General features: G+C 43.7%; 1 protein-coding gene across 1 annotated transcript; it reads left to right on the top strand.

Annotated features, from left to right (window-relative positions):
• The first annotated feature begins 3,053 nt into the window (after positions 1-3,053).
• LOC135818886 (uncharacterized) lies at positions 3,054-10,754 on the top strand. The gene is made up of 6 exons (XM_065332083.1): positions 3,054-3,114; positions 6,600-6,863; positions 7,275-7,694; positions 7,837-7,986; positions 8,700-9,361; positions 10,138-10,754. Exons 1-6 carry the CDS (start codon positions 3,103-3,105, stop codon positions 10,532-10,534), a joined length of 1,905 nt encoding a protein of 634 aa, XP_065188155.1. The 5' UTR covers positions 3,054-3,102; the 3' UTR covers positions 10,535-10,754.
• Positions 10,755-11,128: the final 374 nt, after the last annotated feature.

The following is an 11,128-nucleotide window of genomic DNA, read 5'->3' as shown; positions in this document are numbered from 1 at the left end:
TTTCGAGTAATTTGAAGTAAAAAACGCGCCAAGTTTCGCTTGTTGGAGGTAGTATTATAATCAGTCACCATCACTACACAAAGGTCGTTGACGCTACTACTGAACAAACATCAAAATTCGATTTGTATTGTTGATAGCAATAGAGAGAGAGAGAGAGAGAGAGAGAGAGAGAGAGAGAGAGAAAGAGAGAGAGAGAGAGAGAGAGAGAGAGAGAGAGAGAGAGAGAGAGAGAGAGAGAGATTACATGGGCCAAGCCCACCACGAAATAGGAATTGGATTCACATTTAGAACATGGACAAATTATGCGGGCATCCATCAACCACATCAATTGACATGATCAAACACCATCTGAAAAGCAGCAGCACCACTGTTACTGAAGTCCTCGCTCTAGGCATGAAAAAACTCATCTCATGCTTCAATGGTTCGAAACACCAAACGATCAGGTTGTATTCGTGGATGGCAGTCTCTTCTTGTATTGAATCATTAGTAATGTCGCTTTGTCACTGTCGTGGATCGACAAGGACCGGAGACAGATTACGAATTCCAAAAAGAATTGCTGTTAAATCCGACCATGTCCAGAGATGTTCGTATGTGTGCGTGTCTTAAATTAATGGAGAGAAAATCCATATTAATTTTTTTGATGACATGATCCTTCACTTTGGTACAATACACGCGCTAAATATCTAAACGGTGCCCATTGCATCTCTTTTTTCCTATTTATTATGCAGAGGCAAGTCGTTCATTAGCGCTCCGGTAGTTTCTCAAAATGGTATACTCAATCTCTTCGGCATTCTAGAAACTGTTGTGGATATTGGCACATTCGTGCAACAAAGTGGTCTCAGCATTGTATGGCTTAATCCTGTAAGTATTATGTTCATGTATGAGCTGAAAACGCAAGACCTTAAATGCTCAGGACGCTTTAGAAGCACATTGATAACTATGCAGTGGCGAGCGGTACCATTCGGTGATTCTATACTATATGTACAATTGTCCTCTGCTCTTCTTCATGCGCTCTTCAGGCGACTAGTTGCTACCCTCATACGCCATTACACACAACAATTCCAACGACCAAGTACTTATACTGACTTTTACTCTGAGGGCTGTTTTACGTACATGTACGAAAAAACTCGTCAGAGAAGGCGATACTGAATAGGATCACAATTGCTTTTACTTCAATACTCAACAACTTGAAGTTGAACCTGTTCTTTTGATCACTGAGCAATACAATCTTTCCATTTTCTTTCTTCTGTTTTCTTTTCAATTTAATCCTCCCTACCCAATATCCATTTGGTGCGTCCATGGAGCTATGAAGCCGAGACCTCTGGTCGGCGGAGCTTAATGGGCCCCACCACCACACTCCATTATTCACCCCAGTGTCTGGAGATATGTGGATTTTGTAGAGAAAAAAAAAGAGAAAAAAACTCAAGAATATGGACGCAATGTATTGAGCAACGCGTGAAACTGAGAAAGAATGGAGCATTGTATTGCGAAGAGCACATCTACGTCTAAACTGGAAACGTTTGAAGAAGAAATTCTCCTTCGCAAGTTTACTCTTAACAGAATATCTAGGTCAGCGCCAATAGAAGGTGTATATTGCCTGTTCGTTTCTTCTGCTGTTCCCTCCACAAATGTGTGTCTACAGGCGAATCTACAGCAATTTCTGAAGCAAAATGTGTCTTATGGGTGGTCTACTGTCGGAGTCAGTATTCGTAAGCAGTACAGGGATATCGGACAATGCTCACTGGATCCGAAGATTCACAGCCCCTTGGTAAGACGAAGGCTAGAATACCAACAGACGCCTTGGACAGGTTGTGATATGAAATGAGCTGCATGATTCTTATCATTAGTGTTGTTATTGATACAACATCTGCTACTTCAAAGTGTTGCCAAAAGTGAGAATGAGATGAAGGGTGGAAAATAACCATGGCTAACTAAAAACTACATTTACGAATGAGAGAGAAAAGAGAACGGAAGAAGACGATTAATTACATACACCTTCAACCTACAACAAGTGGTTATTCTTCACAAAATGACGATATTCTCTGACTCGTACGTCTTGATGCTTGCAGTCTGGTTCAATGTCTGTGAAGAGGCAATAAGCAGAATCTCAATTTGAAGGCAATAGCTTCGGTATATATATATATCTGTTTAAACCATCAAGAACTGTTGCGACTACTTATGTCAGTGTGTTGCTTATGCCTCTCCAGGTGAACTCCCGAGATAAATGCTACATCCAAGCCGATCCGATTGTTCTCCTCGACAAGCGACCCGCGTCCAAGAGCTACCAGAAGGGCTCAAGAAGTTATGGGTCTTGTGCAGCATTCGGCGCCACTTTGGTTGATACAAATCCACTGAACAATGACAGCACAAGCATGGACCAATGGCACCAGTGCGCTGTTAGTAACTCCTCTATTTTTGCCGTAATTAACCCGAACAATGCGCTCGGCAAACTGTTAAACCTCAGCACCGCCTGGATTCTGCTGGGACAATCAAGTACGGAGTGCTACAAGCATCTCGGTAACATCTGGCTATACAAGAGAAATCAGTGTAGTATGAAAATGTTACAGGAAACGTACATAATGAAAAGGTAATTACGTTCTATGGAAATCGAATATTGAATCTAAACAAAGTGCAGTTCCGGTGCAACATGCTCATCCATACTAAACCCACCTTCAAAGATCTTTAGAGCAAACACGCAATAGTACAAAGCATGGGAATTTATCCAGTACGTAAAATAAATCGAAGTCTTTCTGACAAAGACTGTCCAGCTTACTACAAAAGTCCTTTCACACCGCATAGAACTTATGCACGTCTATACACCCTTTGCTCTTTAGATTGTCTGCAGGACAATCCGACAGCTCGCTGCAGCTCCTTGCCCGGCGAATGGGCGGCAACAATGTTACAGACATCAGCAACGTTATGATTTCTGGGTCAGCTATTTTGGCACCATGGTCGCATTTTAGCGGCATTCACTGGAGCTCTTCAGCGGGAACTTCATTTGGGCGGATCCTCTCACGTATTACATTATACCCAGCACCAGGAGAGCATATTACTGTCAATATCCGCACCTATGATGACTTACTGTCTACGACTAGTTCTAGAATGAAAGTTCAGGTAAGTTTTAGTTTGGCAGGATCATTATTTTTTTTGTAGGTTGTTTTTCTTTTCCTGAGCTGTGAAAATGGGGGGGGGGGCGGAGAGATTCTGTAACAGGAAATTGGCAAACCCAGTAGAGGACACGGTTTCAAAAGGCTATACGTTGCAAACAGGACCGGGCTCAATATTCACTTTCTATCTTGGTATTTTGATTAGAAAACATAAAATGTCACAGTGAGACTACGATGTGTTTTATTCCGAGCCAGAAGTTCATGGCTCTGTGATGACCGGAAGCGCCATACCAAACAGGTGAGTTTTTGACCTGTTGCTTCGCACGGTGACTAGAGTTGAACGTCTTTCCAAAAATCCACTTCTTCTCGCAGTTAAAAAGCTGCTCGCCTCTCGCCAATGAAGCACGTATACCAATTCAAAACTACTGGAAGCACACACAAAGCTTATTATTTCTCTGTACTGGGCGTCATGGAGCTAGAGCAATAAACTAGCAATAACCTAATTTCAGAACTCAAGGGGAACGTTCAGTTTACGTGCACTACAAAACTATTCCTGTTTGGAGCCACCTCTGCGACACCATTTGAAATGGATAATCGGGCAACTTGGAGGGAACGGGCCAACACAAAGGAGTGGCTCAGTTCGATCAGAGCACACTCAACATGCCAGCTTTTTCACCAGACATATTTTAAGAGAGCATGTCTGAGAAAACCAGAACATATGTGCAAGTCGATCTCTCAGATTTCGCTCAAATTTTGCAGGTAGGTTTGCTTTGGGGTGTAGATCGACATTCCAAAGCCCGCACAAAATCTTTTGAAGGGAACCATGAAATTGGCATACCCCTCAATATTGGCCCAATATTGGCACGATTTATGGGTCTACAAACGAGCCACGGCACAGCGTACAAGAACCAGCTACGAACAAAACTCCATCAAGCCATCATTACCTCACCTTAGAAGAGTTCTTGGGGCAGCACCACTTAGCCACGCCAGCATCCCAGAAGACGAGGGCAATCATCCCTTGACGCCACAAATGATCATCTTGAAAATAGCCAAATTACAAGCGCTGATAAAACAGCGAGCTACGTCCTCAATTAGCAAACACTATACACCGGCAGATAGTAGAACACCTCTTTTAGCACTGAGGACATGTCCCCCATCATCCTTTTGGGGTTTTCTTGAAATAAACAATTTTGAATTTTTCCACTCGACCATTCTGAAATACGTCCAAACTCATACCTGCGCTGGAAAGCTCGCCCCTCTGCCACGTCTAGTCAGCAATTTCTACTCCAACACCACTCCCAACGCTGCAGAACAAAGTGTATTGTTGACTCTGACAAGGAAAAGCAGCGGTGATCACTTGTCACTCCAAACGACAAGCTTCTCCTTGCGCCACCAACATTTTTCGTTGCAACAGTTGATGCAAAAGTGACTGAATTTTTGCGTGTAGTTTTTGGATTTTCCTGCAAGAGGAATGATGAAATCACGTGCCTCGTGACACAAGAATGCCAGGTCTCGTAGATCACGGTTCAGCAGTTGTTCCGAGTCACCTTGATCAAGCGATCCTGCACTTACATGGATCACCCGTTGATCGAGATCGGATCAAGTGCATCTTGATGTCCAGCTCAAGAGCACGCATGTCGTGTTGTAGGCCTTCCAGCTGGGATTTTCCCTCAACATGCAGCACAGAGACGGGCGTGAAGGGTCAAATCACGTTGTTCATGACGTAAGAAATCTGCCATGTGGCCGCGCCACATACTTCATGCAACCAGTGTTGACCGCGTGCTGGTCAACTCCAAGCGACCTTGATGGCATGGACCACGCTCATTCCTTGCTGTTGCAGATCTACGTGGATCATCAGCATGTAAACCAGCCGTAGTTCCTGTTGAACCATGTTCGGGATGAACGAGGTTAGTGTGAAAAAATGCATCCCTGTTCTTACTGCAAGAGGAAATATCTCCAAGAATTCTTGTCAATGCAATAATGGTGGCGTTATAACGATAGTTTCTGCATGTTCTGAGCAGAGCATGCAAGAAATATAATGCATCTTACCTCCTCCCTCATGGTCCGTTTCGAATAGCGCCTCAGGAACGATCGTGATCGTGTGCATTGTGTCGTGTACCAGAAAGCATTATTCTACGTCACGATCCACGTGATTTCTTCATTCCTCTTGCAGTAAAATCTAAAAACTACACGCAAAAATTCAGTCACTTTTGCATCAACTGTTGCAACGAAAAATGTTGGTGGCGCAAGGAGAAGCTTGTCGTTTGGAGTGACAAGTGATCACCGCTACTTTTTCTTGTCAGAGTCAACAATACACTTTGTTCTGCAGCGTTGGGAGTGGTGTTGGAGTAGAAATTGCTGACTAGACGTCGCGGAGGGGTGAGCTTTCCTGCGCAGGTATGAGTTTGGACGTATTTCAGAATGGTCGAGTGGAAAAATTCAAAATTGTTTATTTCAAGAAAACCCCAAAAGTATGATGGGGGACATGTCCTCAGTGCTAGAAGAGGTGTTCTACTATCTGCCGGTGTATAGTGTTTGCTAATTGAGGACGTAGCTCGCTGTTTTATCAGCGCTTGTAATTTGGCTATTTTCAAGACGATCATTTGTGGCGTCAAGGGATGATTGCCCTCGTCTTCTGGGATGCTGGCGTGGCTAAGTAGTGCTGCCCCAAGAACTCTTCTAAGGTGAGGTAATGATGGCTTGATGGAGTTTTGTTCGTAGCTTGTTCTTGCACGCTGTGCCGTGGCTCGTTTGTTGACCCATAAATTGGGCCAATATTGGGCCAATATTGAGGGGTATACCAATTTCATGGTTCCCTTCAAAAGATTTTGTGCGGGCTTTGGAATGTCGATCTACACCCCAAAGCAAACCTACCTGCAAAATTTGAGCGAAATCTGAGAGATCGACTTGCACATATGTTCTGGTTTTCTCATTAAATGAACTATCCACGATGATGATCCGTTTGGGTCTTCACAATTTTGCTGACACACCGGTCCTATTTCAAACCGTTACATCTGCTTATTAAGGTTCCACATGGCCCCTTTTTGTAGTGCATTTACTGGAAGAACATTACATGAAGAGCACCTAGTGATATGGCCACCTAACATCCAGGCTCTAGGAGCGCACTGCCGATGAATATGGCAGCATAAAGTACAGTATAGGTAGTTGCAAGATCTTTTTTACAGTTAATTGTGTCCGTCACTTCCACGACAGTTTGTCTTTCGACGCTGTCTTGTCCTGTGCTCCCGTTACTACAAGAGAAACTAACTTTACTGTAACTAAGGACACATTATGCTTCTCTTAGTAGAAGTTCGGTCGATTTCCATTGCCATCTTACGTTTTCGACTCCAAAGAGAGTTTACAATGCTTTATGACAAGACGTGCTGCAGTGTCGTTCTATGTTATGCAATGAAGGGCCGTTGATATCTTGAACTGGCAGATTGAGGTTTCTGATGGATTCTTTTATATTTATGTGCTGTCAAATTTATGTAGATTATCAGTGAGGATGATGTTTATATGCTACGGTATGGAGCAAGAGATAGAGGTCTGTATGAGCACCTGGGAGAGATGTACTTTATATCAAGCTCGCCTCTCACCGGCATAGCACTTGGCGGGGAACCAGGAGCACGAGGATACTTCCGTTTCAGGTTGTTGGATGATACTGCCAAAGAAAAGAAGTCTAAAGATGGATTCTACTTGGATGTGCCATTTGAGTTGCGGCCCTGTTTTGGAGGCTTCTATGGACCTGATGTAGCGGTAAGGCATTGAAAAGTAATGATGAATATAATTGGTTTCAAATGCGTGTTTGTGTGTGTTGGTGGTTGAGTGCGTAAGCTTGTCATAATTCCTTTTTGACTGAGTTATCTAGCCCTTGGAAAATACCCATTTCATCCTTATGGTATTTTGTTCCTGCCACATCAAGAGTATGGTCCCTGGTCACACCCTGAAGGAGCCCACCCCGATGGAGTTGTACAGGCACTTGTAGTAGGATCAAAACCCGTATCCTCTTCGCTGTTTGGAATTTTTTGTATGTGCAATGGCTACCGAGGGTAGCAACGTGCCGGGTAAGAGCGAAGGAGGAGAGTCTTTGGTATTTATAAATATCAAAACATTGTTGAATTTAATAATGTAATTGTGTTTTCTTGAATTATTGTTATTGTACATCAGGTGACCATAGAATACCAGCCACTGACCCCACTGACTAAAGTGTGCTACTGTATGAACTCTTCGGCCATACAGAAGTGCAGCAAGGGTCGCTTTGTCGACATGAAACCAGGCTATTGGGCCGGTAACGTCACAACCAATAGCCGTCTCGACTCAGAAAAGAATCCTCTTGATTGGAAATCTACTGGTGAAAATGTGGTGTTTGAAACGGAGAGTAACACTTCAAACATCACGTTCAAAGAGACGCAGGTTTATGGATCATTCGTCAATTATCCGTTCGGCATTGCACAGTGCACGAATGGCCTTTGCAAGAGTAGTGCGTGGCTCTACAATGGATCGGGAACGCCAGCATGTGTTGGCAATGCCGCGGGTATCTTGTGTGGAGAATGCAGAGCCGGTACAAGACTGAAGCTAGCATTAGCGGTAAGAATAATAGCATGGCCTACAGAATATTCAGGTGACAATGATGCGTTCAGGTTCAGTTCTCCGTCTGGTGTGTAGCCAACAAAGCTGGCTTTGCCATTTATTCGATATTTATACTTGCCTCTTATGTGTCGTTTTACAGCAATGCGTTGATTGCTCAATGACGTCATCGATTCCACTATGGGTATACGTCATAACCATGGTGGTAATGACAGTCCTGACATCCATCCTGCTCTTCTACTTCAATGTTGGCCTTTCACCAGTTCTGGATAGCTGGCTGTTCTTTGTGCAGGTAATTTTGGGTATTATAACTTTTTGAAATACAAATTAGAACAGAATGAAAGGATATTTACATGTACGTGCATATCAGTTGGCGCAACTTCTTTTGAATCGAGGATTTTTATAAGAGAATCATTCGCAGGAAGCATGATTGAAGGCACCAGGAAGCATGTTGTTCAATGATGCAACTACTTCAAATCTCGTTCTTGGTTTCAAATAGTGAACCAGAGGTCAAACATTAAAGAATGCAAGTGGAATTTGTTTTCATAGTCTGTAACAAAGTACCAATCAGAAGAAAGGTCACATGATCACTAGAATAGATCGGAAGATCATACATCAAGAAAGTTTTGAAGCAAGGTATCAGCAAGAGTACATAAACAAGAGTGTGCAACTGCCTGCACAACCTCTATGCTGTGCTGCGACGGCAGAACTTCACATCACGTGACATGGTTCAAAAGGTTATGCTGGCAAACAGTGCAAAGTGACCACAAGAGAGTTGTACCCAAAGCTGGGCTGCGTACAACCCAGTATCTATCATGCACTAGAGTGCACGGGTTCATCACGTGATGTGAAGTTCTGCCGTCGCAGACCCCATAGCTGGAGTTGCACACTCTTGTTTATGTACTCTTGGTATCAGTGATGTGCTGTGTTCGGAAGGAACTCGTACTACATGTATGTTGAAACTAGAGCATGCCATGATTTCTGCTTCTTTTGGTTTTTATTCAGACGTCTTGGTACATCTTCCCGAACGAAGTTACATTCGTCTACAGCAGCATCTACACCGTCTTGACTTTTGGACTCGGACACGTGTGTCTCAAAGAGGACGTAAATCGACTTCAAGTCAGCACTCTACTCCTCATCCAACCAATCACACTTCTTCTCATCTTCCTGGCTATACGCATTGCACGATCTTACAACTACCTTGGAACTCGATTGGCAAGACTTCAGAGCCACATGAAACTAGTGCGGGTCATGTGGTTTGTTCTGGTCTACAGCTACTTTATGCTCACATTCACAGCTCTCAGTGTGTTCTGGTGTGTGCAAATCAACGACAGGCAGGTGCTTGCCATGGATGGTTCCGTAGACTGCTATGTGTCACCGCATCTAGGCTATGTCCTTGCAGCAGCTGCAATCCTGGCCATAGTTATCCTCCCACCGCCGTTGCTATTACTCATTCGACGAACACATGGTCATATCATGTTAAAGGGTTTCGTGGACGAGGCGTGCTGCATGTACACTGATGAGTGCCGTTGGTGGTCAGCTGTGAACCTGTTGAGGCGTATTGCCATTGGCCTGCTTGGATCACTACCGTTTTCGAGCGCGGTGTCCAGACTCTTGGTGACATCTGGATTCCTTCTGTTGCTTCAAATGCTGCATAGCAAAGTTCAGTACGTATATTTATTTATTTTTTGATCCGTGTCACAAGGAAAATGTTTAACTGTTGCTGCTTGGGTGTCAAGTACACCATGGCTTAGTGGTGGAGAATCGCTGGCCATAAGCCAGGGTCCCTGGTTCGAGTCCTGGAGGTGATAGTCAAGTTTGTCTCTAGAGCGTTTTCCGTTTCCAGCTTTCTCTCAAACTAATGAATATTTAGCACAGCCTTCAACTATAAGAATGTATAGTGAAGAACGGTAGCGGTGATGAGATCCGACCAGACGTACTCGACCATGAGTCTCTGTGTCAATGCTAGCTGGGTGCAACAACAGAAATATATTAGGGCCAGAAGAAAAGGAGATGAAAAACTGGGGAAGATTGAGGATAATAACCAAGTTTAGTGACTGGCCAACATTGTCCTTTAGGCCAAATAGCGCAGAGCAGTGAAATTTGTAGCAGGAAACGTCTCCTTATACTTGTTGTAAATCCACTCTTGAAACTTGACAATGCCACGATTAGTTAGTGGGGTTTTCTCAACCTGATATTTTACCCTCCGCGAGTGTGTGGATGATTGATCCTACTTAATGGCCATTACGTGTTCATGTAAAGGCTGTGTTTGGGTTCTCTCGCGACTGGCGCTTGTCATTCCTTGTCACAGCCTAACAAGTGTCTGGTTGCAATTATGTAGATGTGCCAGACGATGGCGCAGACAAAGCGGATTTTATCATCCTCCGGCTGCATGACTATAATTATAATTTCAGTTTGCGTGGTTTTCTGCTTCTTTGTTCAGACCTCTTCGGAAGGGTGATTTAGCGGGTGTTGGCTACAACACATGGGAGTCGTTCATGCTCTGTATTTCCATCTGTATCGCAGTACTCTACAGTGTCATGTACGAGTCGCAGATGACCGAAAACTATGTGTTATGGGTCAGTGGGGCACTCTTCCTTACGCCCACTGCGTTGGTGCTAACAGCACTCCTCTATCGACAATGTCTAGCCAAGGAGGGAGGCTACGGAAGATTCAGGACCCTCTCCGTTCGCCGCATCTGGCAGCATTGGCAGAGAGGACGTGGACGGGAGAGAAACGAATCACATCTGGACGAAACAGCCTTGGCCAACTTGATAGGTGACATCAGAGACCCACTCTTAGTTGATAACATCCGTGATCAACAAGAGGGTCGTCTCTAAATTATGTTTTGTGACCATGCACTTGACAGATCTTGAACAACACGAAAAACTGTATGCGTTGTAAATAGGCCTGTAATGTTTGTCTTTTTTGTTAGTATTATCCACTTTTTAGTCTATTTGCGCTCACATTCATAAATCTACGCAGCAGCACCATATTCGTTTTAGCGCATCTTTGTTTAGGTCTTGTTACTCTTAAAAGCGTCAGCTTTAGTCGCACAGCAAGAAATCATAAAAAAATCACTTCTTGAACATTGCTAATGAACTAGCCAAATACTGGTTTACACCACACGGAGTACATCGGAATAGGACGGCCAAGACAGTTTTCTATACACACCCTATAGTGGTTATAGACCTGCACGCTGCTTTCATAGAAGAAAACACTAGATCTACTAAAAGAGTCCGAGTCGCTTCTAGTGTGGGTGATTGAATTAGAGAGGATCTGATGCTTCACATGCACCGTTGATTACACAACAGTAAATCTAGGCAGAAATAGTCCATGGTTAACAGGTATGTATACTTCAAATATTAAGTAAATAAACCCTGAAACCAATAAAGGTGGTAGTGAAAACACTCAATCTGTCAAACCCGTTACCT

The sequence above is a fragment of the Sycon ciliatum genome, chromosome 6, assembly GCF_964019385.1.
Source record: "Sycon ciliatum chromosome 6, ocSycCili1.1, whole genome shotgun sequence".
In the NCBI taxonomy this organism is placed as follows: Eukaryota; Metazoa; Porifera; class Calcarea; order Leucosolenida; family Sycettidae; genus Sycon; species Sycon ciliatum.
This window is presented reverse-complemented; position numbering and strand designations above follow the sequence as displayed.